We start from the raw sequence: 26,505 nt of genomic DNA, 5'->3' as shown, positions 1-26,505 counted from the left end.
GGTAGGCTATTGCACAAAATATAGAGGCATGGGATTGAAGGTGATTTAATGGTTTGGATCAGAAATTGGCTCGCTGAAAGAAGACAGAGGGTGGTGGTCGATGAGAAATGTTCATCCTGGAGTTACTAGTGGTATCCTGCAAGGATCTGTTTTGGGGGCCACTGCTTTAAATTGAGGGGTGATAGATATAGGACAGATGTCAGAAGTAGTTTCTTTACTCAGAGATGTAGGGGCATGGAACACTCTGTCTTGCAACAGTAGCAGACTCTCCAACTTTTAAGAGTATTTAACTGGTCATTGTATAAACATATGGATGATAATGGAATAGTATAGGTTAGATGGGCTTAAGATTGGTTCCACAAGTCGGCGCAACATCGAGGGCCGAGGGCCTGTACTGCGCTGTGGTGTTCTGTGTAGGATTAGAAGGGGTGTGTGGATAGTTTTCTTCACCCATATGATAGTGGTAATCTGGAATTTGGTAATCTGGTAATCTGGTAATCTGGTAATCTGGTAATCCGGCCCACCCCCCACCTCCCCCTGCCCAACCCCCCCTACACGCCCCTTACACCCCCTCCCCACCCCCCTCCACACACTCCCCACCCCCACACACAACCCCTCCCCCCCACTCCCTCACCCCCACACACAACCCCTCACCACCCCACTCCACCCCCTCCCCACCCCCGCACCACCCCACTCCACCCCCACCCCACCCCCCTCCAATCGCTCCCCACCCCCACACACAACCCCTCCCCACACCCCTCCACCCCCCGCACACAACCCCTCCCCACACCCCTCCACCCCCTCACATCCCCCCTCCCCACCCCCACACCCCTCCTCCCCATCCCCCCCTCCCCATCCCCACACACAACCCCTCCCATCCCCCCCACCCCAACCCCACACACAACCCCTCCCCACCCCCACACACACAACCCTCCCCACCCCCCTACACAACCCCTCCCCACCCCCCTACACAACCCCTCCCCACCCCCCTCTCCCCACCCCCACACACAACCCCTCCCCACCCCCACACACAACCCCATCCCCCTCCACCCCCACACACAACCCCTTCCCACCCCCCGCCCCATCCCCCTCCACCCCTCCCCCTGCCCCACCCCCTCCACCCCTCCCCCTGCCCCACCCCCTCCACCCCTCCCCCTGCCCCACCCCCTCCACACCCCCTGCTCCACCCCCTGCTCCACCCCCTCCACCCCCTCCCCCTGCCCCACCCCCCTCCACCCCCCCTCCCCACCCCCGCACACAACTCCACCCCCTCCCCACCCCTGCACACAACCCCTCTCACCCCCTCCTCCCCCTCCCCACCCCCACACACAACCCCTCTCCACCCCCTCCTCCCCCTCCCCACCCCCGCACACAACCCCTCTCCACCCCCCTCCTCCCCCTCCCCACCCCCGCACACAACCCCACCCCACCCCCCGCACACAACCCCTCCCCACCCCCCTCCTCCCCCTCCCCACCCCCGCACACAACCCCTCCCCCCCCCTCCCCACCCCCCACACACAGATCTCCTTACAAGTTTTTTCAATTTCCCTCTGACTATTGGGGGGGCTCTATAATACAATCCCAATAGTGGGCGGCACGGTGGCACACACTGCTGCCTCACAGCGCCAGAGACCCGGGTTCAATTCCTGACTCAGGCGACTGACTGTGTAGAGTTTGCACATTCTCCCCGTGTCTGCGTGGGTTTCCTCCGGGTGCTCCGGTATCCTCCCACAGTCGAAAAATGTGCAGGTTAGGTGAATTGGCCATGCTAAATTGCCCATAGTGTTAGGTGCAGGGGTAAATATAGGGGAATGGGTCTGGATGGGTGCGCTTCGGCGGGTCGGTGTGGACTTGTTGGGCCAAAGGGCCTGTTTCTACACTGTAAGTAATCTAATCTAATCTAAAAAAGGTGATCATCCCTTTCTTATTTCTTGGTTTCAGCCAAATAACTTCCCTGGATATATTCCCAGAAATATCCTCCCTAAGTACAGTAGTAATGCTATATCATAAACACCACTCCCTCTCCTCACGCCCCTTTTTCTATCCTCCTGTAGCATTTGTATTCTGGAACATTAAACTGCCAGTCCTGTGGATGTGGTGTATATGGACTTCAGCAAGGTATTTGATAAGGTTCCCCATGGTAGGCTTATTCAGAAGGTCAGGAGGAATGGGATTCAGGGGAACTTAGCTGTCTGGATACAGAACTGGCTGGCCAACAGAAGACAGCGAGTGGTAGTAGAAGGAAAATATTCTGCCTGGAAGTCTGTGGTGAGTGGTGTTCCACAGGGCTCTGTCCTTGGGCCTCTACTGTTTGTAATTTTTATTAATGACTTGGATGAGGGGATTGAAGGATGGGTCAGCAAGTTTGCAGATGACACAAAGGTTGGAGGTGTCGTTGACAGTATAGAGGGCTGTTGTAGGCTGCAGCGGGACATTGACAGGATGCAGAGATGGGCTGAGAGGTGGCAGATGGAGTTCAACCTGGATAAATGCGAGGTGATGCATTTTGGAAGGTCGAATTTGAAAGCTGAGTACAGGATTAAGGATAGGATTCTTGGCAGTGTGGAGGAACAGAGGGATTTTGGTGTGCAGGTACATAGATCCCTTAAAATGGCCACCCAAGTGGACAGGGTTGTTAAGAAAGCATATGGTGTTTTGGCTTTCATTAACAGGTGGATTGAGTTTAAGAGTCGTGAGATCTTGTTGCAGCTCTATAAAACTTTGGTTAGACCGCACTTGGAATACTGCATCCAATTCCGGTCGCCCTATTATAAGAAAGATGTGGATGCTTTGGAGAGGGTTCAGAGGAGGTTTATCAGGATGCTGCCTGGACTGGAGGACTTATCTTATGAGGAGAGGTTGACTGAGCCCGGACGTTTTTCATTAGACAAAAAGGAGGAGAAGAGGGGACCTAATTGAGGTGTACAAGATAATGAGAGGCATAGATAGAGTCGATAGCCAGAGACTATTTCCCAGGGCAGAAATGACTAAGACGAGGGGTCATAGTTTTAAGCTGGTTGGAGGAAAGTATAGAGTGGATGTCAGAGGTGGGTTCTTTATGCACAGAGTTGTGAGAGCATGGAATGCGTTGCCAGCAGCAGTTGTGGAGGCAGGGTCATTGGGGACATTTAAGAGACTCCTGGACATGCATATGGTCATAGAAATTTGAGGGTGCATACATGAGGATCAGTGGTCGGCACAATATCGTGGGCTGAAGGGCCTGTTCTGTGCTGTACTGTTCTATGTTCCCTGTTAGGCCCCTTGCATTGAAATAAATGCAGTTTAATTTATTAGTCCTACCTTGTCCCTGCCTGTCCTGACTGTCTGACTCACTTCTCAGCTGTACCCATCTCAGATCGATCTCTTTCCTCACTATCTCCCTGGGTCCCTCGTTTAAATCCACCCGAGCAGTTCTCGCAAATTTCCCTGCCAGTATATTAGTCCCCTTCCAATTTAGGTGCAATCCGTCCTTTGTACAGGTCACTTCTACCCCAAAAGAGATTCCAATGATCCAAAAATGTAAATCCTTCTGCCATACACCAGCTCCTCAGCCATGCATTCATCTGCTCTTTCCTCCTATTCCAGCCCTCACTAGCTCGTAGCACTGGGAGTAATCCAGATATTACTACCCTTGAGGACCTCCTTTTTAAATTTCTGCTTAACTCTCTGTAATCTCCTTTCAGAATCTCAACCGTTTCCCTTCCTACGTCATTGGTTCCAATGTGGACAATGACCTCCTGCTAAGCCCCTCTCCCCCGTGAGAACATTCTGCACTTTCTCTGAGACATCCTTGATCCTGGCACCAGGGAAACAACACACCATTCTGCTTTTTCTCTGCTGGCCACAGAAACATCTGTCTGTACCTCTAACTATAGAATCCCCTAACACAATTGATCTCTTGGAAGCCGACGTACCCCTCGTTGCATTAGAGCCAATCTCAATACCAGAAACCTGGCTGTTCGTGCTACGTTCCCCTGAGAATCCATCACCCCCTACATTTTCCAAAACAGCATAACTGTTTGAAATGGGTATATCCACAAAAGACTCCTGCACTAGCTGCGTTCCTGTCTTACCCTTCTTGGAGTTAACCCATACATGTGACTGTATCTGAGACTTTCCCCCCTTCCTGTCCCCGAACCAGAGGACACAGTTTAAAAATAAGGGGTAGGCCATTTAGAACAGAGTTGAGAACTTCTTCACCCAGAGAGTGGTGGGTGTGTGGAATGCTCTGCCCCAGAAGGCTGTGGAGGCCAAGTCTCTGGATACTTACAAGAAAGAGTCGGATAGCCCTCATAAGGATAGTGGAATCAAGGGTTATGGGGATATCAAACCGGCAGACAAGGGAGGCGTGGTAGTAGTTTGGCGCACCGACCTTTACACCGCTGAGGCTAAACGCCAGCTCGTGGACACCTTCTCTACTGCCCCCTCGACCATGACCCCACATCCCACCACCAAACCATCATCTCCCAGACCATCCATAACCTCATCAACTCAGGGGATCTCCCATCCACCGCCTCCAACCTCATAGTCCCACAGCCCCGCACCGCCCGTTTCTACCTCCTGCCCAAAATCCACAAACCTGACTGCCCCGGCCGACCCATTGTCTCAGCCTGCTCCTGCCCCACTGAACTCATCTCTGCCTACCTCGACACGGTCCTGTCCCCCTTAGTCCAAGAACTCCCCACCTACGTTCGGGACACCACCCACGCCCTCCACCGCCTCCATGATTTTCGCTTCCCCGGTCCCCAACGCCTTATCTTCACCATGGACATCCAGTCCCTGTACACCTCCATCCCCCATCACGAAGGACTCAAAGCCCTCCGCTTCTTCCTTTCCCGCCGTACCAACCAGTACCCTTCCACTGACACCCTCCTTCGACTGACTGAACTGGTCCTCACCCTGAACAACTTCTCTTTCCAATCCTCCCACTTCCTCCAAACCAAAAGAGTAGCCATGGGCATCCGCATGGGCCCCAGCTATGCCTGCCTCTTCGTAGGATATGTGGAACAGTCCATCTTCCACAGCTACACTGGCACCACCCCCCATCTTTTCCTCCGCTACATCGATGACTGTATCGGCGCTGCCTCGTGCTCCCACGAGGAGGTTGAACAGTTCATCCACCTTACCAACACCTTCCACCCCGACCTCAAATTCACCTGGACCATCTCAGACTCCTCCCTCCCCTTCCTCGACCTTTCTATTTCTATCTCGGGCAACCAAATCAACACGGACATTTACTATAAACCGACTGACTCCCACAGCTACCTAGACTACACCTCCTCCCACCTTGCCCCCTGTAAAAACGCCATCCCATATTCCCAATTCCTTCATCTCCGCCGCATCTAATCCCTGGAGGACCAGTTCTAATACCGTACAACCCAGATGGCCTCCCTCTTCAAAGACCGCAATTTCCCCCCAGACGTGGTCAACGATGCCCTCCACCGCATCTCCTCCACTTCCCGCTCCTCCGCCCTTGAGCCCCGCCCCTCCAACCACCACCAGGACAGAACCCCACTGGTCCTCACCTACCACCCCACCAACCTCCATGTACAGCGTATCATCCGCCGTCTTTACCGCCACCTCCAAACGGACCCCACCACCAGGGATATATTTCCCTCCCCTCCTCTATCAGCTTTCCGAAAAGACCACTCCCTCTGTGACTCCCTCGTCCACCAACCCAACCTCCACTCCCAGCACCTTCCCATGCAACCGCAAGAAATGCAAAACTTGCGCCCACACCTCCCCCCTCACTTCCCTCCAAGGCCCCAAGGGATACTTCCATATTCGCCACAAATTCACCTGCACCTCCACACACATCATCTATTGCATCCGCTGCACCCGATGTGGCCTCCTCTATATTGGGGAGACAGGCCGCCTACTTGCAGAACGTTTCAGAGAACATCTCTGGGACACCCAGACCAACCAACCCAACCACCCCGTGGCTCAACACTTCAACTCCCCCTCCCACTCCATCAAGGACATGTAGGTCCTTGGACTCCTCCATCGCCAGACCATAGCAACACGACGGTTGGAGGAAGAGCACTTCATCTTCCGCCTAGGAACCCTCCAACCACAAGGGATGAACTCAGATTTCTCCAGTTTCCTCATTTCCCCTCCCCCCACCTTGTCTCAGTCAAATCCCTCGAACTCAGCACTGCCTTCCTAACCTGCAATCTTCTTCCTGACCTCTCCGCCCCCACCCCACTCCGGCCTATCACCCTCACCTTGACCTCCTTCCACCTATCACATTTCCAACGCCCCTCCCCCAAGTCCTTCCTCCCTACCTTTTATCTTAGCCTGCTGGACACACTTTCCTCATTCCTGAAGAAGGGCTTATGCCTGAAACGTCGATTCTCCTGTTCCTTGGATGCTGCCTGACCTGCTGCGCTTTTCCAGCAACACATTTTCAGCTCGGTTATGGGGATAAGGCAGGAACAGGATACTGATTGAGGATGATCAGCCATGATCATAATGAATGGTGGTGCTGGCTCGAAGGGCAGAATGGCCTACTCCTGCACCTATTGTCTATTGTCTTATAACTGCCATCCATCACATACTGCTGCTGTTGCAAATTCCTCATCGCTTCTATCTGTCTCTCCAACCAATCCAATCGATCTGATAAGATTCGCATCCAACAGCATTTATGGCAGATATAATTCGCAGTAACCCTTAAACTCTCTTTAAACTCCCATATCTGACAAGAAGTACATATCACTGCAAAGGCCAATTTTGCTCCTTCACAATCTACAGACCCAGAAAATGAGGTGTCAGTGGGGGAGCACTTTGGGGCCAACGACCATAATTCTATTTGTTTTAAAATAGTGATGGAAAAGGATAGATCAGATCTAAAAGTTGAAGTTCTAAATTGGAGAAAGGCCAATTTTGACGGTATTGGGCAAGAATTTTCAAAAGTTGATTGGAGGCAGATGTTCACAGGTAAAGGGACAGCTGGAAAATGGGAAGCCTTCAGAAATGAGATTACAAGAATCAGAGAAAGTATATTCTGTCAGGGTGAAAGGGAAGGCTGGTAGGTACAGGGAATGCTGGACGACTAAAGAAATAGAGGGTTTGGTTAAGAAAAAGAAGGAAGCACATGTCAGGTATAGACAGGATAGATCGAGTGAATCCTTAGAAGAGTATAAAGGAAGTAGGAGTATACTTAAGAGGGAAATCAGGAGGGCAAAACGGGGTCATGAGATAGCTTTGGCATACAGAATTAAGGAGAATCCAAGGGGTTTTTACAAATATATTAAGGACAAAAGGGTAACTAGGGAGAGAATAGGGCCCCTCAAAGATCAACAGGGAGCTTTTGTGTGGAGCCACAGAAAATGGGGGAGATACTAAATGAATATTTTGCATCAGTATTTACTGTGGAAATGGATATGGAAGATATAGACTGTAGGGAAATAGATGGTGACATCTTGCAAAATGTCCAGATTACAGAGGAGGAAGTGCTGGATGTCTTGAAATGGTTAAAGGTGGATAAATCCCCAGAACCTGATCAGGTGTACCCAAGAACTCTGTGGGAAGCTAGAGAAGTAATTGGTGGGCTTCTTGCTGAGATATTTATTTCATCAATAGTCACAGGTGAGGTGCTGGAAGACTGGAGGTTGGCAAACGTGGTGCCACTGTTTAAGAAGAGTGGTAAAGACAAGCCAGGGAACTATAGACCGGTGAGCTTTACCTCAGTAGTGGGCAAGTTGATGGAGGGAATCCTGAGGGACAGGATGTACATGTATTTGGAAAGACAAGGACTGATTCGGGATAGTCAACATGGCTTTGTGCGTGGAAAATCATGTCTCACAAACTTGATTGAGTTTTTTGAAGAAGTAACAAAGAAGATTGATGAGGGCAGAGTGGTAGATGTGATCTATATGGACTTCAGTAAGACGTTCGACAAGGTTCCCCATGGGAGACTGATTAGCAAGGTTAGATCTCATGGAATACAGGGAGAACTACCCATTTGGATACAGAACTGGCTCAAAGGTAGAAGACAGATGGTGGTGGTGGAGGGTTGTTTTACAGACTGGTGCCCTGTGACCAGTGGAGTGCCACGAGGATTGATGCTGGGCCCTCTACTTTTTGTCATTTACAAAAATGATTTGGATGTGAGCATAACAGGTACAGTTAGTATGTTTGCAAATGACACCAAAATTGGAGGTGTAGTGGACAGCGAAGAGGGTTACCTCAGATTACAACAGGATCTGGACCAGATGGGCCAAAGGGCTGAGACGTGGTAGATGGAGTTTAATTCAGATAAATGCGAGGTGCTGCATTTTGGGAAAGGAAATCTTAGCAGGACTTATACACTTGACGGTAAGGTCCGAGGGAGTGTTGCTGAACAAAGAGCCATTGTAGTGCAGGTTCATAGCTCCTTGAAAGTGGAGTCGCAGGTAGATAGGATAGTGAAGAAGGCGTTTGGTATGCTTTCCTTTATTGGTCAGAGTATTGAGTACAGGAGTTGGGAGGTCATGTTGCGGCTGTACAGGACATTGGTTAGGCCACTGTTGGAATATTACATGCAATTCTGGTCTCCTTCCTATCGGAAAGATGTTGTGAAACTTGAAAGGGTTCAGAAAAGATTTACAAGGATGTTGCCAGGGTTGGAGGATTTGAGCTACAGGGAGAGGCTGAACAGGCTGGGGCTGTTTTCCTTGGAGCGTCTGAGGCTGAGGGGTGACCTTTTAGAGGTTTACAAAATTATGAGGGGCATGGTTAGGATAAGTAGACAAAGTCTTTTCCCTGGGGTTGGGGAGTCCAGAACTAGAGGGCATAGGTTTAGGGTGAAAGGGGAAAGATATAAAAGAGACCTAAGGGGCAACGTTTTCACGCAGAGGATGGTACGTATATGGAATGAGCTGCCAGAGGATGTGGTGGAGGTTGGTACAATTGCAACATTTAAGAGGCATTTGGATGGGTATATGAATAGGAAGGGTTTGGAGAGATATGGGCTGGCTGTTGGCATGTGGGACTAGATTGGGTTGGGATATCTGGTCGGCATGGACAGGTTGGACCGAATGGTCTGTTTCCATGCTGTACATCTCTATGACTCTATTTGGGTAAAAACATGCTACTTGACACAAAAGGCTCATCCCTCGTTGGTTGATGATGGTCAAACCCACCAACATCTTATGACATTTGGGTAATTTGATTCCTTTTTTGTATAACTCACCATCAATAGTTGGCAAAGGTCTCTAGTTTTCAGTATTTTTAGTACAGTCATTAATAATTCTAAAGAAATGAAGTGCAGTCACACACAGTGTCAAGAGAAACTCAAGTCCCATTGTGCCTGGTGTAGGGTTGCTTAACCTCAATCAGTTGGAACACTTCCTATACCAACAAACATCTGGGAATTCTCAATGAGCACAGCTGTGTTTACTCTGTTCCACAAAGTAACCCAACTATTCCGATACCACAGTTCACAATCATATCTTTGAGCACACTGCCTGATCTCACTCCTTATATCCACATCATTAAGTAGTGCTCATGGAAATAAAGCATTTCATTGAGTGATTCATAGATCACAATGCTCTGATCATCATCACTGCTCTGGGTTTCATTCTATTTTTCTATACACAGATTATTCAATAAACATCTGACAAACGTACGTTATGACGCATTTCTCATTCATCACATTAGCTTTGAATCCGAGGACTGCGAATACCACAAGTGTTGCCAGAACAGAGGTGAAGAAATTGATAAAAGCAACAAGGGCTGCATCAAAATGACAGTTGTTATCTTTCTTGTTGTAACTTGAGAATGCGATGACTCCTCCAAACCCGAGTCCAAGAGCAAAGAATACTTGTGTAGCAGCTTCCCTCCATACCTGAGCTTCCATCATCTTCTCCAACTGTAAAACAACAAAAAAAGAGAGAGCTATATGCAAAAACAAGTTAGACAAGCTGGAGGCTGGAAGAACACAGCAAGCCAAGCAGCATCAGGAGGTGGAGAAGACAACGCTAGGATGTAACCTTCTTCAGGAACAAAAATAAGCCAGTCTCATTGTCATTGTGCGGGACAGGGTCTGTGGTCAGGGCAGGGGACAGGGCCTGAAGTCAGGGTGGGGGACGGGGGATAGGGGATAGGGCTTGGGTCACATCAAAGTTTCAGATGTGACTGGCAGTTGGAACCGGGTTAACTGATCTCAGCAAGATGGCAGTTTCGACTTTAAAATCAGATAAAGAAGGAAGGAAATGATAATCGTGAGCCCGAAGCCCATCTAATGCGGCATGTAGATAATATTTATACACCACACGTAGAAGTTGCTTTCAGATAGTGACTGAATTCATCAAACAAGAAACAATTAGGAATGTATCAATTACACACAAAATATGTAAAAAGACTAAAAAATAATCCATCAGGGTCAAATTCAACAGCCAATTCCGAAGGGGGCATAATCCAACGGTTCTTATCCTTTAATTAAATTTCCAGGTTGAAACCCCTTTGTTTGTTCCTACTACAAAAATTAATAAATTTCTTTTTTGAAGAATCAACTTTACCAAAAGCAGAAATTTTGAGAAATTCATTCATAGGCTGTGGGCCTCACTAGCTGGGACAGCATTTACTGCCCATCTTAACTGCCCTTGAGATGGTGGGTGGTGAGCTGTTTCTTGAATACAGCTCCATGGCTCGATATTAGACATCAGAAGGCAGTTATGAATCAACCACATTACTGCGGCTCTGGAATCACATGTAGGCCAAGCCAGCTATGAGTGGAATCAGTAAATCGGACGTTTTTTTAGAACAATTGGATAATTTCTATGTCTCCATTGTGAATGCAGACTTTTAATTCAAGATTATTTAATTGAATTTAAATTCCTGTGGTTATATTGACAAAATTTGAACACATTTCTCAAGCATGAATTCACTCTGCATTAAATAATCTAGTCACATGATCTCTCTGCAGCTGGACCTTAGCAATGAACAATTCCAGGAATGGAAAAGCTAGTTCTTTAAATTAAAATTAAGTTTAAAACATAACAAACTAAAAGATTTTCCTCTCCTGTCAAGGCTAATGGAATTGGCCTGTCCAGGAGTCCCTATCAAACAGCTTAGTCTGCTCCACTGCACCCTGCTCCAGCCAGCTGCACCCATTTGACTGACAGACTGTGCTGCTAGACGTTCAGTACCTTAGGAGTGAACATGTGAAGAATTCCATCAATCGAGCCTCTGAGAAGCAGACTTCGAACCAGGAAGCAAATCAGAACGACATATGGAAAAAGAGAACTGAAATACATCACCTAAAAAGAATACAAACAAATACTTGGAATCATATTCCTCTATTGAATATAAGTTTGTTATTAATTTTATAGCAACTTTAGTACTGAGTGGGTGTTCAGATAAGTCGGGTATGGATGCTGGGGCAGTTGCTTGCTCCTCCTGCAGAATGTGGCAGGTGGGAGACATGGCACACTCTCCGCTGGCTACATCTGCGGGAAGTGCACCCAACTCCAGCTCCTTGAAAACCATGTTAGGGAATTGGAGCTGGAGCTGGATGAACTACGGATCATTCGGGAGGCTGAGGGGGTAATTGAGAGGAGTTACCGGGAGTTGGTCACTCCTAAGGCTCAGGACAAGGATAAATGGGTTACAGTTAGGGGGAGAAAAGGGGACAGACAGACAGTGCAGAGATCCCCTGTGGACATTCCCCTCAGCAATAAGTATACCGTTTTGGATCCTGCTGGGGGGGATGACCTACCAGAGGAAAGCCATAGCAGTCAGTTCTCTGGCACTGAGCCTGACACTGTGGCAAAGAAGGGAAGGGGGCAGAATAGAAAAGTACTCGTGGTCGGGGACTCGATAGTTAGGGGAATCGACAGGAGATTTTGTGGTCAGGATTGGGATTCCCAGAAAGTATGTTGCCTCCCTGGTGCCAGGGTCCGGGATGTATCCGATTGGGTGCATAAGGTTCTAAAAGGGGAGGGCGAACAGCCAGAAATCATGTTACATATTGGCACTAATGATATAGCCAGGAAAAGGATCGAGGATATAAAAAGTGATTTCAGGGAGTTAGGATGGAAGCTGCAAAGCAGGACGAACAGAGTAGTGTTCTCTAGTTTACTACCGGTGCCACGAGTTAGCGAGGTGAGAAACAGGGAGCGGGCGCAGCTTAACATGTGGCTGCGCAGTTGGTGTAGGAGGGAGGGCTTCAGATATGTAGATAATTGGGATGCCTTCTGGGGAAAGTGGGACCTGTACAAGAAGGATGGGTTGCATCTGAACTGGAAGGGGACCAATGTCCTGGGTGGAAGGTTTGCTCGAGTAGTTCGAGAGGGTTTAAACTAGTATGGCAGGGGGGTGGGAACCTGAGCTATACCGGAGGTGAGAGTTGATGCAGATGAGGCAATAGCAAGAGGTAGACCAGCTAGTGGGAAGGAACCAAGGGATCAGTTAAAATGTGTTTGCTTTAACGCAAGGGGTATCAGGAATAAAAGTGATGAACTTAGAGCATGGATCAGTACCTGATGCTATGATGTTGTGGCCATAACAGAGACATGGGTTTCTCAGGGGCAGGAATGGTTGCTGGATGTTCCAGGGTTTAGAGCATTTAAAAAGAATAGGGAGGGGGGAAAAAGAGGAGGGGGTGTAGCACTACTAATCAGAGAGGGTATCACAGCTACAGAAGCTTCCATTGTCGAGGAATATCTGCCTACCGAGTCAGTATGGGTGGAAATTAGGAACAGCAAGGGAGCAGTCACCTCTTTAGGGGTTTACTACAGGCCCCCCAATAGCAGCAGGGAGATGGAAGAAAGCATAGGTCGGCAGATTTTGGAAAAGTGTGGACGTAGTAGGGTTGTTGTAATGGGTGGCTTTAACTTTCCCAATATTGATTGGAACCTCCTTCGAGCAGAAGATTTGAATGGAGCTGTTTTTGTAAGGTGTGTTCAGGAGGGTTTCCTAACTCAGTACGTTGACAGGCCGACGAGGGGAGAGGCCATTCTAGACTTGGTGCTCGGAAAAGAGCCGGGGCAGGTATCAGATCTTGAGGTGGGAGAGCATTTTGGTGACAGTGACCACAACTGTCTCACATTCTACATAGCTATAGAGAAGGAGAGGATTAGGCAAAATGGGAGGATATTTAATTGGGGAAGAGGAAATTATGATGCGATAGACATGAGTTAGGAAGCATGGATTGGGAGCAATTGTTCCATGGTAAAGGCACTATAGACATGTGGAGACTGTTTAAGGAACAGTTGTTGCGAGTGATGAATAAATATGTCCCTCTGAGACAGGCAAGAAGTGGTAAGATAAAGGAACCTTGGATGACGAGAGCAGTGGAGCTTCTCGTCAAAAGGAAAAAGGTAGCTTACATAAAGTGGGGGAAGCTAGGGTCAAGCTCAGCTCTACAGGATTACAGGCAGGCGAGGAAGGAGCTCCAAAATGATCTGAGGAGAGCCAGGAGGGGGCACGAGAAAGGCTTGGCAGGAAGGATTAGGGAGAACACAAAGGCATTTTACACTTATGTGAGGAATAAGAGAATGGTCAAAGAAAGAGTAGGGCTGATCAGGGATAGCATAGGGAATTTGTGTGTGGAGTCTGAGGAGGTAGGAGAAGCCCTAAATTGAGTTTTTTGCTTCTGTCTTTACGAAAGAAACAAATTTTGTAGTGAATGAAACCTTTGAAGAGCAGGTGTGAATGCTGGAATGGATAGAGATAGAGGAAACTGATGTGCTGAAAATTTTGTCAAACATTAAGATTGACAAGTTGCCAGGCCCGGACCAGACTTGTCCTCGGCTGTTTTGGGAAACGAGAAATGCAATTGCTTCGCCACTTGCGAAGATCTTTGCATCCTCGCTCTCCACTGGAGATGTACCCGAAGACTGGAGAGAAGCAAATGTAATTCCTCTCTTCAAGAAAGGAAATAGGGAAATCCACAACAATTACAGACCAGTAAGTCTCACGGCTGTCGTCTGCAAGGTGTTATAAAGGATTCTGAGGGTTACGATTTATGACCATCTGGAAGTGCATGGCTTGATTAAATGCAGTCAACACGGCTTTGTGAGGGGCAGGTTATGCCTCACAAACCTTATCGAGTTCTTAGAGGATGTGACTAGAAAGATTGATGAGGGTCGAGCTGTGGATGTGGCGTATATGGACTTCAGCAAGGCATTTGATAAGGTTCCCCATGGTAGGCTCATTCAGAAGGTCAGGAGGAATAGGATACAGGGGAACATAGCTGTCTGGATACAGAACTGGCTGGCCAACAAAAGACAGCGAGTGGTAGTAGAAAGAAAATATTCTGCCTGGAAGTCTGTGGTGAGTGGTGTTCCACAGGGCTCTGTCCTTGGCCCTCTACTGTTTGTAATTTTTATTAATGACTTGGATGAGGGGATTAAAGGATGGGTCAGCAAGTTTGCAGATGACACAAAGGTTGGAGGTGTCATTGATAGTATAGAGGGCTGTTGTAGGCTGCAGCGGGACATTGACAGGATGCAGAGATGGGCTGAGAGGTGGCAGATGGAGTTCAACCTGGATAAATGTGAGGTGATGCATTTTGGAAGGTCGAATTTGAAAGCTGAGTACAGGATTAAGGATAGGATTCTTGGCAGTGTAGAGGAACAGACGGATTTTGGAGTGCAGGTACATAGATCCCTTAAAATGGTCACCAAAGTGGAGAGGGCTGTTAAGAAATCATTTGATGTTTTGGCTTTCATTAACAAGGGGATTGAGTTTAAGAGCTGTGAGAACTTGTTGCTGCTCTATAAAACTTTGGTTAGACCGCACTTGGAATACTGCGTCCAGTTCCGGTCGCCCTATAATAGGAAAGATGTGGATGCTTTGGAGAGGGTTCAGAGGAGGTTTACCAGGATGCTGCCTGGACTGGAGGGCTTATCTTATGAAGAGAGGTTGACTGAGCTCGGACTTTTTTCATTAGAGAAAAGGAGGAGGAGAGGGGACCTAATTGAGGTATATAAGATAATGAGAGGCATAGTTAGAGTCAACAGCCAGAGACTATTTCCCAGGGCAGAAATGACTAACATGAGGGGTCATAGTTTTAAGCTGGTTGGAGGAAAGTATAGAGGGGATGTTAGAGGCGGGTTCTTTATGCAAAGAGTTGTGAGAGCATGGAATGCGTTGCCAGCAGCAGTTGTGGAAGCAAGGTCATTGGGGACATTTAAGAGACTGCTGGACATGCATATGGTCACAGAAATTTGAGGGTGCATACATGAGGATCAGTGGTCGGCACAATATCGTGGGCTGAAGGGCCTGTTCTGTGCTGTGCTGTTCTATGTTCTATATCTAATGAGTGGCAAGAACTATTATCTTGACAACTGAAAATCAGTGCAGGCATTATCAAATCAGTGAATTAATTGTTGATTTCACCAACTTTCAGAATTTTACTGCTGTACACAGAATAAAATTCCTTCCATACTATCACATTAAACATTCCCAGAACAAATACAACAGTGAGTTCAACACAGCAAAGCTCCCTCTATGCAGTCTCCCTGAAACTGATGGTCTTACCTTACCAGATGACTGGATACCTTTGATCGTACACAATCCTACAAGGAACCAAGCTGATAGGAGACACAGAGTCATCTTCCAGTTCAGACCTCCTCCTTCATTGATGTTATTGGCAATGTTCAGAGTATCTCTGTACCAGAAGTAGGTAGTAGCTGAACTCTTTTCACATTCTGGTTCCACAACTAGAGCGAGATACATATTCACAGTGAGTGCCATCACCAACTTCATTGTAAATGTTAATGTGACTTACTTCATCCAGCAACATCCAGACATTGGATCACAGGACTGTGCTGGAGGAAGTGTTTCTGGAAACAGGGAACACCAGTGTCTAATTGACACAAGGGAATCCAAACTGAGGGAAAAGACAGTGAGCGTGGGAACCAATGGAGTGGGGTGTGATGAAAAGAAACTCAATGGGGCAGAGCGTAGTTTGATCAGAAACACCTTGTTGGAGGGCGAGTCACCCCAGTTTCAGTTTGTCTGGTTAGTGTTGCATAACAAATCCAATGGGTCAGAGAACGTTCATTGTCTGAGAAACTCTGACCTGTTTATTCATTAACTGTATTTTTTTCAATTCTTATTAGATGATTGATTGACACAAATGTTTCCTATTCTTATTTTGGTATTGTTGGAAAACAAATTATGACTTTTACACATTTTTACCTCAAGCAAGCTGTTCCATTGGCTTAAGCTAAACAAGTGAAGGAGAGCAAAGACTTGACCTTGAATCACAACATTGACAGGAGGGAGTACTGAGGAAACACAAATAACAAGCCTCAAAATTGAATATTTTACTTACTGGTAACACTACCATTGGTGATAAGAGGACACTCGCTCCATGGGAGGGGAGACTGGAATGATTTAAAAAAATAAAAAATACTCCAGCCAATGATAACATTGTAATAAAGTCCAACAAAGAAACAGACCTAGGGAGAGACAACAGAGAGTTCAGTCTGAATGATGGTCACAGCAGCAAGAAGGGAGGAGAATGAGGGAGACAGGATAATTAGGAAAAGGAGAAGGGGACTGAGGAAAGCAGAAGGGAGATCAGGACAGATTGATAGAAGACATTGGGTTGGGGATCGGTAGGTGAGAAGGATGTGGAGGAAAGAGGAGAAGTGGGAATTGGAGGAGACAGAGGAGAGTGCAAAGAGATGCAGGTAAGGAATGCCATTATGAGCATTTCTCATATCATGCCTGCATCAGAACAGGAACAATCATTGATTTGTTACAGCGCAGAAGTACTTTATAAAGTTCTGGCAAAGAGTCACTGGACCTGAAACATTAACTCTGATTTCTCTTCACAGGTGCTGCCAGACCTGCTGAGCTTTTCCAGCACCTTCTGTTTTTGCTTCAGAAGAACTTTAGTTTGTCAAACAGCCCAGCTGTGAGGACTGGGATACCGAAAGCTAGAACATTGCAACAGTGGCAATAGTTTAACCAGTCTCAGGTTGGGTGAACAATAATAGACGAAATGGACTGAATAGACCTAGTCCAGTACAGTAGCAGCACAACAACTCACCATTATTAAAAATGAAACAGTATAATGACTGAATTAAATTGAAACATTTCCCCTGGAGTTGTCAGTCAGATTGAGTGCTTGACAAAAAGAAATCAAGGCCTTGTAAATTAAGATTTCTGCTTCAACTAAACAAATAGGTCCTGGATAGAGTACTGACGATAAAAAACATTTTGTAACACAGATATTTCTCAATTTAAAATTCTGAGGGTTTACATTTGCAAAAAACTAAGATGGTGACAAATTTAAAATGGCCACAAAGTTAATTTTAAAGTGTTTGAAAATATTTTTGCCCAGAGGAACTCTCTCTCTGGCAAACTGGAGCTGATTCAGATTATGGAAATTTACTGAGAAATTTAAATGGTGATCTGAATTGAAGAAACATTCCAGAATATTATAGGCAGTGAGTGAAAGCATGGGGTTAGACTGGTAACAAGAAGCAGTTGGATCAGACTCAGACTGACCGAAGCATGAGTCAGGACCTTGGAATTGCAGTTCAAATTACATAGAATATAGAACATTACAGCGCAGTACATTACGGCCCTCGATGTTGCGCTGACCTGTCATACCAATCTGAAGCCCATCTAACCTACACTATTCCAGGTACATCCATATGCTTGTCCAATGACGACTCAAATGTACTTAAAGTTGGCGAATCTACTACCGTTGCATGCAAAGCATTCCATACCCTTACTACTCTCTGAGTAAAGAAACTACCTTTGACATCTGTCCTATATCTATCACCTCTCAATTTAAAGCTATGGCCCCTTGTTCTTGCCATCACCATACTTGGAAAAAGGCTCTCCCTGTCCACCCTATCTAACCCTCTGATTATCTTCTATGTCTCTATTAAGTCACCTCTCAACCTTCTTGTCTCCAACGAAAATAGTCTCAAGTCCCTCAGCCTTTCCTCGTAAGACCTTCCCTCCATACCAGGCAACATCCTAGTAAATCTCCTCTGCACCCTTTCCAAAGCTTCCACATCCTTCTTATAATGCGGTGACCAGAACTGTACACAGTGCAGCCGCACCAGAGTTTTGTACAGCTGTAGCATAACCTCATGGTTCCGGAACTCGATCCCTCCTTTTAATAAAAGTTAAAACACTGTATGCCTTCTTAACAATCCTGTCAAACTGGGTGGCAACTTTCAAGGATCTGTGTACCTGGATACCGAGATCTCTCTGCTCATCTGCACTACCAAGAATCTTACCATTAGCCCAGTACTTTGCATTCCGGTTACTCCGACCAAAGTGAATCACCTCACACTTACAGAATGGTACAGCACACAAGGCAAATCAGTCCATCAAGCCAAAGTTGGTACTTTCAAAAATCTATACAACTAGCCTGACTCCTCTGTAAATCTTCTTACTTTAAGTGTTTATCGAATTCTCTTTTTAAAGATAGCACTAATTCTGCTTTTATTGCCCCTTCAGGCAACACATTTCAAATCAATGCGCTGCATCAAAAAACTCTCATCTTTCTTTTGGTTCATTTCCAAATTGGAAAGAGAATATAAAACTCAGCACAGGACATTGGTGGGACAACATCTGGAGTACTGTGTACAAAAATGGAGCCCTTATTTGAAAAAAAAATCCTTGCTTAGAAGTAGTTTAAAAAAGTTTCACTCAGCTTAACCCTGGGATGAAGGGATCATCTTGGAAAGAAATGTACGCAAACATTTGAAACATACAAGATCTTAAAGGGACTTGACAAGGTAGCTACCAGGAGAATGCTTCCCCTTACCAAGGAGAGTACAATTAGGAAAAAAGACTGTTTAAGAATAAGAGGGCCCTCTTGTAAAATGCAAATAAGACATTTTTTCTCTCAGAAGCTGGTTGGTCTACGGAATTATGAAAGATTAGGCATTCTCTCTTCTTCTTCCTTGGGACCCTCCAACCACATGGATCAATGTAGATTTCACCAGTTTCTTCATTTCCCCTTCTCCCAACTTATCCCACATCAGACCTTTCAACTCGCACCATCCTCCTGAACTATCCCACCTATCTGCTCCACCCTCCTCTCCGACCTATCACTATCACCTCCACCTCCATCTACCTATCGTATTCCCAGCTACCTCCACTCCCTCCACCCTCGCCCCCCCCCGCCCCACCCCGGGCCATCCCCTCATTTCTGATGAAGGGCTTATGCCAAATCATTGACTCTCCTGCTCCTTGGATGCTGCCTGACCGGCTATGCTTTGCCAGCACCACACTCTTTGACTGACATTGAATGATGGAGCAGGCTTGAGAGGCCTACTTCTCCTCCTATGTCCTACGATCCTGTATTCAAGCAAATGAAATGTGTGGTCTCTGGTTGCTGATTCTCCTAACCATTCAAACAGACTCTCTCCATTTATCCTATTAAAAGCCATTGTGATTTTTAACATCTTTAAATCTCCTCTTAATCTGCTTGGCTTTAAAAAGAATAATCCTAGTTTCTCCAGCCTCTCGACATAACTTGATGAGATATATCCAGGCTGCTATGGGAGGCAAGGGAGGAGATTGCTGCAGCGCTGGCAGAAATAGCGAATACTTTGCTGTTTGCAGATGAAGCATCAGATGACTGGCAGATCGATAATGCGGTTCCTTTGGTCAAGGTGGGCAGCAGGATAGGCCAGGTAATTTCAGACCAGTTAGTCTATACATCACCGGGAGGGAAATAATTGGAAAAAAATCTGAGCAACAGGATTAATCAATCAGTGATAGTCTGATTTGCAAAAGGGAGAAGATTTTCTCTAATTTAATTGAGTTTTTGAAATAGTGACAAAATACATTGATGAGGTAGATGTTGTTGACATGATATATAAAGACTTTAGTAAAGCCTTTCACAATCCCACATGGAAAGCTGGTCCAAAATTCCTGAAGAAGGGCTTATGCCCGAAACGTCGATTCTCCTGTTCCCTGGATGCTGCCTGACCTGCTGCGCTTTTCCAGCAACACATTTTCAGCCAAAATGTAACAGTCCATGGAATCCAAGGCAAATTGGGAAACTGGATCTAAAACTGACTTGTAAACACTGGACAAATGTATTGGTGGAGGGGTGCCTTTGTGATCAGAAGACTGTGACCAGCAGTGTACCACAGAAATTATTGCTGGGACCCTTGCTGTTTATTTTATATATTAACGACTTGAATATGAATGTAAAAGTTTGCAGATGACCAAAATTGGTGCATGTTGATGGTGCAGAGGATAGTCTCAGGCTACAGTCTGATATTGATCACACAGTCAATTGAACAGAGCAATGGTAGATGAAATTTAATCCTGATAAGTGTGAGATGATGCATTTTGGGAGGTCTAATAAGGAAAGGACGTACACAATGAATAAGCCTCTAGAGAGTACTGAGGAATAAAGGCATCTTGGGTGTACAAATTCACAGATCCCTGAAGGTGACAGTACAGTTGGACAGGGTGAAGGCAGCATACAGGATACTTGACTTCATCAGCTAGGATACAAAATATGGAGCAAGGAAGTCTTGTTACACCTTTATAAAACATTGGTTAGGCCCAAGGTGGAATACTGTGTGCAGTTCTGGTCACCACATGGATTGGACGAATGTGATTACACTGAAGAGGGTGCAGAGGAGATTCATGAAAAGTCTTAGTTATGAGGAGAGACTGGATAAGTTAGGTTTATTTTCCTTGGAGCAGAGGTGGCAGTGGGGAGAATCTTATTGAGATATATAAATCTCTTCCTGATGGCATATACGTCTAAGACCAGACAGACATAAGTTGAGATGTAAGTGGTTTTGAAGAAAGAAACCTTTCACCCAGAGGGTGGTAGAAATATGGAACATGCTGCCTGAGAGGGCAGTTGAGGCAGGTACTTTTGCAACATTTAAGGAGCATCTGGATGAGCACCTAAAATGCCAGGGCCCAGTAGGCTATAGAGCAAGTGCAGACAAATGAAATTAGTTTAGTTTGGTGTTTATTGGTTGACAGGCCTGTTTCTATGCTGTATGATTCTAAGTCCTTCATCGCTGGAAACATTTTAGTAAAACCACTCCTTAACCTCCAAAAGTCTTGACATTCTTTCTAAAGTACAATTAGTCTACAATTAGTCACAAGGCTCCAGATGAGGCCTAAAATGTAATTTTTAAATGTTAAACATGATTTCCTTTTCTTTAATCTCAATGCCTTTACTTGTAAAAGTCAAATCAGATCTACAGTTTTAACAGCTTCTCAACATTCAGCGATGGTACTCACAATGCAACTTGCAAATCCAATGCCGCCCAGCCTGGGGCATACGTAGTTCCAGACACCAATACTCCCACGCCTTATTCTTTGGCCCACTGCAAGTTCCAGGAAAAACAGGGGAATTCCAATGATAAGAAGCAGGATGAAATAGGGAACAAGATAAGCACCTGCAAATAAGACAGATCTTTAGCATGAATTAAAATAATTTGACAGGATCACACAGTCTGTAATATTCAGACAACGTGTTCTCAGATTGACGAGTGAAATCTCTACTCCTTGCAGTTTGCTTTGTGTTTGAAGGGCAACTGCAGTCAAGGTTAAGCTAATGTCTTCAGAATCTCAAACAGAAGGCTTATCTGCTTTTCACATTACAGAAATTGACACCATTTCCATGTCCCCTCCTGTCATATCTTTTTGCAACTTCTCCTCACTGATATCAATTTTCTGCAATATAACCAAGTCTTGCTTCATCCTGCTCCCCAGAACCCTGACCAAGAAATTGTTCCAGATCCCAAAATCGTGATTCTGAAACGATTCCAATCACCCCATCGTTCTTCCAACGCTAGATCTAAACCCCCATCCCTAATCTGAATCCTGATCTTAACTCTAATGCTCAAAACTGATGCCTGACAAAGCCCTCAGTGTTCTGTTCAATACCCCAACATGCCCTGAGCCAGCTACAGTCCCCCTCCTGGAGCCCACTGCCAACTCTTTAACCGGTCTGGCCTCTTGCTCTCGTCAACCTTGACATGTCTCTTGACTTTAATTGCTGCTGCAGACAGTAATGAACCAGCAGGGCACAGAATATAAATCTTCACAGCTTGGTTGCCCAGCTGTCACGCTTCTCAAAAAATCTTATTTTAAAGCAAGAAATCAAAATCTCTAGGTTGAATGTATGACAACCATGAATAGTTTGGTTTTATCATATTTTAACATATTGGAATTCATTCAACTTGCATTGAGAAGACATCTTTAACATTGTCAACACAGGAAAATTATCAAAGTATGAATCATACCACATCAGTTCAGGGCAAACTCTTGCTCAAAGAGGCTAGTTTTAAGGAGCTTCTTACAGACTCAGAGAGAAGGGCAAAAGCACTTAGGGAGGGAATTTTAAAGATCCGGTGACAGATAACGAAAGATATGGCCACTATTGATGAAGTGCTTCAAACTGGGGAGGTTCAAGAGGGCAGAAGTGCAGAGGTTGGAGTGTGAAGAAGATTACAGAGATAGAGAATGGGGAAGCCACAAAGGGATTTGAGAACAAGATGAGAATTTTTAAAAATTGAGGCATTGCTTGACCAAGAGCTAATGTGGTCAGTAGTTAAGGAGCAGAGCTTGGTGCAAATTCAGATACATGCAGAATAGCTGAAGGCTAAATTAAGTTTAGCTAGGAGGGAATGTGTACACTCAGCCTCTAGGAATCACAGCTCAGAATAAACAAAACAAAACCTTTCCGGTTATGAGCTGAGAAATCTGCAAGTTGAACAATGCAATGGAAATGAAAATAGACACCATTGCTGATAAGAGATTAGCTGTGATAAATGTTGGGTAATGGGGATAGGGTAGTGGAATGGGTCTATGTGGGATGTTCTTCAGAGGATCAGTGCAAACTTGACTGACCAATTGGTCTCTTTCTGCACTGTAGAATTTTATTATTCCAGAAATTTCTTCAGCCAGAGGTTGATGAATCAGTGGAACTCATTGCTGCAGAAGACTGTTGAGGTCAAGTCATTAAGTATACTCAAGACAGAGATAGGCTCTTGATCAGCGAGGGGATCAAGGGATACGGGAAGAAGGCGAGAGAATAGAGTTGAGAAACATATCAGCCATGATCAAATGGTGGAGCAGATCCAATGGGCTGAATGGCCTAATTGTGTTCCAATATCTTTATAGTCTATGGTATTATGGTAATCATAAGTCTACTTGAAATAAAAAGTACTCACCAGCTACCCACATCTTGTTATAGATCATAGAATGTTACAGCACAGTACAGGCCCTTTGGCCCTTGATGTTGCGCCGACCTGTGAAATTAATCTGATGCCCATCTAACCTCCACCGTTCCATTATTATCCACATGTATGCCCAATGCCCATTTAAACATCCTTAACATCAGCAAGTCTACTACTGTTGCAGGCAGCCATTCCACGCCCCTACTACGGAGTAAAGAAACTACCCCAATATCTGTCCTAAATCAATCACCCCTCAATTTAAAGCTATGTCCCCTCATGTTCGCCTTCACCATCCAAGGAAAAAGGCTCTCACTGTCCACCCTATCTAACCCTCTGATTACCTTATAAGTTGCGATTAAGTCACCTCTCAACCTTCTTCTCTCCAATGAAAACAGCCTCAATTCCCTCAGCCTTTCCTCGTAGGACCTCACCAGGCAACATCCGAGTAAGTCTCCCCTGAGCACTTTCCATAGCTTCCACATCCTTCTTATAATGCGGTGACCGAAACTGTACACGCAATTCTCCAGGTGCGGCCTTACCAGTGTCTTGTACAGGTGAAGTATGACCTCATGGCTCAGAACTCTATCCCCCTACCAATAAACGCCAACCATCATATGCCTTCTTAAAAATCCTATCAACCTGGGTGACAACTTTCAGGGATCTATGTACCTGGACACCGAGACCTCTCTGTTCATCCACACTGCTAAGAATTTTACCATTAGCCCAGTACTCTGCATTCCGGTTACTTTTTCCGAAGTGAACTACCTCACACTTTTCTGCATTTCTCCAACCCACAACATCCTTTGGCACTATCTACAACTCTGCCTACCTTAGTGTCATCCACAAATTTATTAACCCATCTTTCTATGCCCACATCCAGATCATTTATGAAAATAACAAAGTAGTGGCCCCAAAATAGATCCTTGTGGCACACCACAGGTAACTGAGATCCAAGATGAACATTTCCCAATAACCATCATCCTCTGTCTTTTTCCAGCTAGACAATTTCTAATCCAAACCGCTAAGTCACCTTCAATCCCAAAACTCTGTATTTTGTGCAATAGCCTACTGTGTGGAACCTTATCAAACGCCTTACTGAAGTCAATGTACACCACACCAACTGCTTTACCTTCATCCACCTGTTTTGTCACCTTCCCGAAGAATTCAAAAAGGTTAGTGAGGGATGACCAACCCTTCACAAAACCATGTTGTGGTTTTGTGAAGGATAGGTCCATCCCTAATCAAATTATTCCTTTCCAGATGATTATAAATCCTCGCTCTTATAACCTTTTCCAACAACCAAAGTAAGACTCACTGGCATATAATTACCAGGGCTGTCCCGACTCCCCTTCTTAAACAAGGGAACAAGATTTGCTATCCTCCAGTCATCTGGCACTACTACTGTCAACAATGATGAGATAAAGATCAAAGCCAAAAGCGCTGCAATCTCCTTCCTGGCTTCCCAGAGAATCAGAGGATAAATCCCATCCGGCCCAGGCGTCTTATCTATTATCAGATCTTCAAAAATTGCTAAAACCTCATCGTTGTCAACCGCAATTCCATGTCATCTCGTAGCTTGTATTTCCATATTCTCACTAACATTGCCCTTTCCAATGTGAATACTGATGAAAAATATTCATTAAGCACTTCCCTTATGTCATCAGATTCCGCACACAAGTTCCCACTACTGTCTTTTATTGGCCCTGATCGGGCCCTGATCTTACTCTAGTCATTCTTTTATTTCTGGTATACCTATAGAAGGCCTTAGAGTTTTCCTTGATCCTATCCGCCAACAACTTCTTATGTCCCCTCCTGGCTCTTCTTAGCCCTCTCTTTAGATCTTTTCTGGCTAACGTATATCTCTCAAGCCCCCTAATGGAGTTTTCACATCTCATCCTCACATAAGCCGCCTTCTTCCTCTTGACAAGCGCTTCAACTTCTTTAGTAAACCATGGCTCCCTCTCTCGACAACTACCTCACTGCTTGATAGGTATATACTTATCAAGGATCTGCAGTTGCTGTTCCTTAAATAAGCTCCACATTTCAAATGTGTCCATTCCCTGCAGTTTCCTTCCCCATCCTATGCATCCTAAATCTTGCCTAATTGCATCATAATTGCCTTTCCCCAGCTGTACCTCTTTCCTTGTGATATATCTATCCCTATCCATTGCTATTGTAAACATAATCAAATTGTGGTCACTATCATCAAAGTGCTCACCTACCTCCAAACTAATTCTGGATTAGTGGTGCGGGAAGAGCACAACAGTTCAGGCAGCATCTGAGAAGCAGTAAAATCGAGGTTTCAGGCAAAAGCCCTTCATCAGGAATAAAGGCAGAGAGCCTAAAGCGTGGAGAGATAAACTAGAGGAGGGTAGGGGTGGGGAGAAAGTAGCACAGAGTACAATAGGTGATTGGGGGAGGGGATCAAGGTGATAGGTCAGGGAGGAGGGTGGAGTGGATAGGTGGAAAAGAAGATAGGCAGGTAGGACAAGTCATGGGGACAGTGCTGAGCTGGAAGTTTGGAACTAGGGTGAGGTGGGGGAAGGGGAAATGAGGAAACCGATGAAGTCCACATTGATGCCCTGGTGTTGAAGTGTTCCGAGGCAGAAGATGAGGCGTTCTTCCTCCAGGCGTCTGGTGGTGAGGGAGCGATGGTGAAGGAGGCCAGGACCTCCATGTCCTCGGCAGAGTGGGAGGGGGAGTTGAAATATTGGGCTACAGGGCGGTGGGGCTGATTGGTGCAGGTGTCCCGGAGATGTTCCCTAAAGCGCTCTGCTCGGAGGTGTCCAGTCTCCCCAATGTAGAGGAGACCGCATTGGGAGCAACGGATACAATAAATGACAATGGTTAATGTGCAGGTAAAACTTTGATGGATGTGGAAGGCTCCTTTAGGGCCTTGGATGGAGGTGAGGGAAGAGGTGTGGGCGCAGGTTTTGCAATTCCTGTGGTGGCAGGGGAAGGTGCCAGGATGGGAGGGTGGGTTGTAGGGGGACGTGGACCTGACCAGGTAGTCACGGAGGGAACGGTCTTTGCGGAAGGTGGAAAGGGGTGGGGAGGGAAATATATCCCTGGTGGTGGGGTCTTTTTGGAGGTGGCGGAAATGTCGGCGGATGATTTGGTTACCGAGGGGTTCTGTCCTTGTTACGGTTGGAGGGGTGGGGTCTGAGGGCGGAGGTGCGGGATGTGGACGAGATGCATGGGAGGGCATCTTTAACCACGTGGGAAGGGAAATTGCGGTCTCTAAAGAAGGAGGCCATCTGGTGTGTTCTGTGATGGAACTGGTCCTCCTGGGAGCAGATACAGTGGAGGCGGAGGAATTGGGAATACGGGATGGCATTTTTGCAAGAGGTACGGTGGGAAGAGATGTAATCCAGGT

The 26,505-nt window shown here is 46.0% G+C and overlaps 1 protein-coding gene across 1 annotated transcript in view; it reads right to left on the bottom strand.

Moving 5' to 3' along the window:
* The window catches only part of slc6a17 (solute carrier family 6 member 17), a 110,498-nt gene that overhangs the window by 15,699 nt on the left and 68,294 nt on the right, over nt 1-26,505 (bottom strand). Inside the window, exons 3-7 of the mRNA XM_088000839.1 lie at nt 21,187-21,344; nt 16,265-16,391; nt 15,466-15,647; nt 11,130-11,240; nt 9,601-9,850 (exon numbers count right to left, since the gene is read on the bottom strand). Of these exons, the coding sequence (XP_087856965.1) occupies nt 9,601-9,850; nt 11,130-11,240; nt 15,466-15,647; nt 16,265-16,391; nt 21,187-21,344 (828 nt within the window). The remainder of the gene's footprint in view (nt 1-9,600; nt 9,851-11,129; nt 11,241-15,465; nt 15,648-16,264; nt 16,392-21,186; nt 21,345-26,505) is intronic.

Source organism: Chiloscyllium plagiosum, unplaced genomic scaffold (assembly GCF_037043375.1).
Source record: "Chiloscyllium plagiosum isolate Xiang-an unplaced genomic scaffold, Cpla_swu_hap1 HiC_scaffold_26, whole genome shotgun sequence".
Lineage (NCBI taxonomy): Eukaryota > Metazoa > Chordata > Chondrichthyes > Orectolobiformes > Hemiscylliidae > Chiloscyllium > Chiloscyllium plagiosum.
This window is presented reverse-complemented; position numbering and strand designations above follow the sequence as displayed.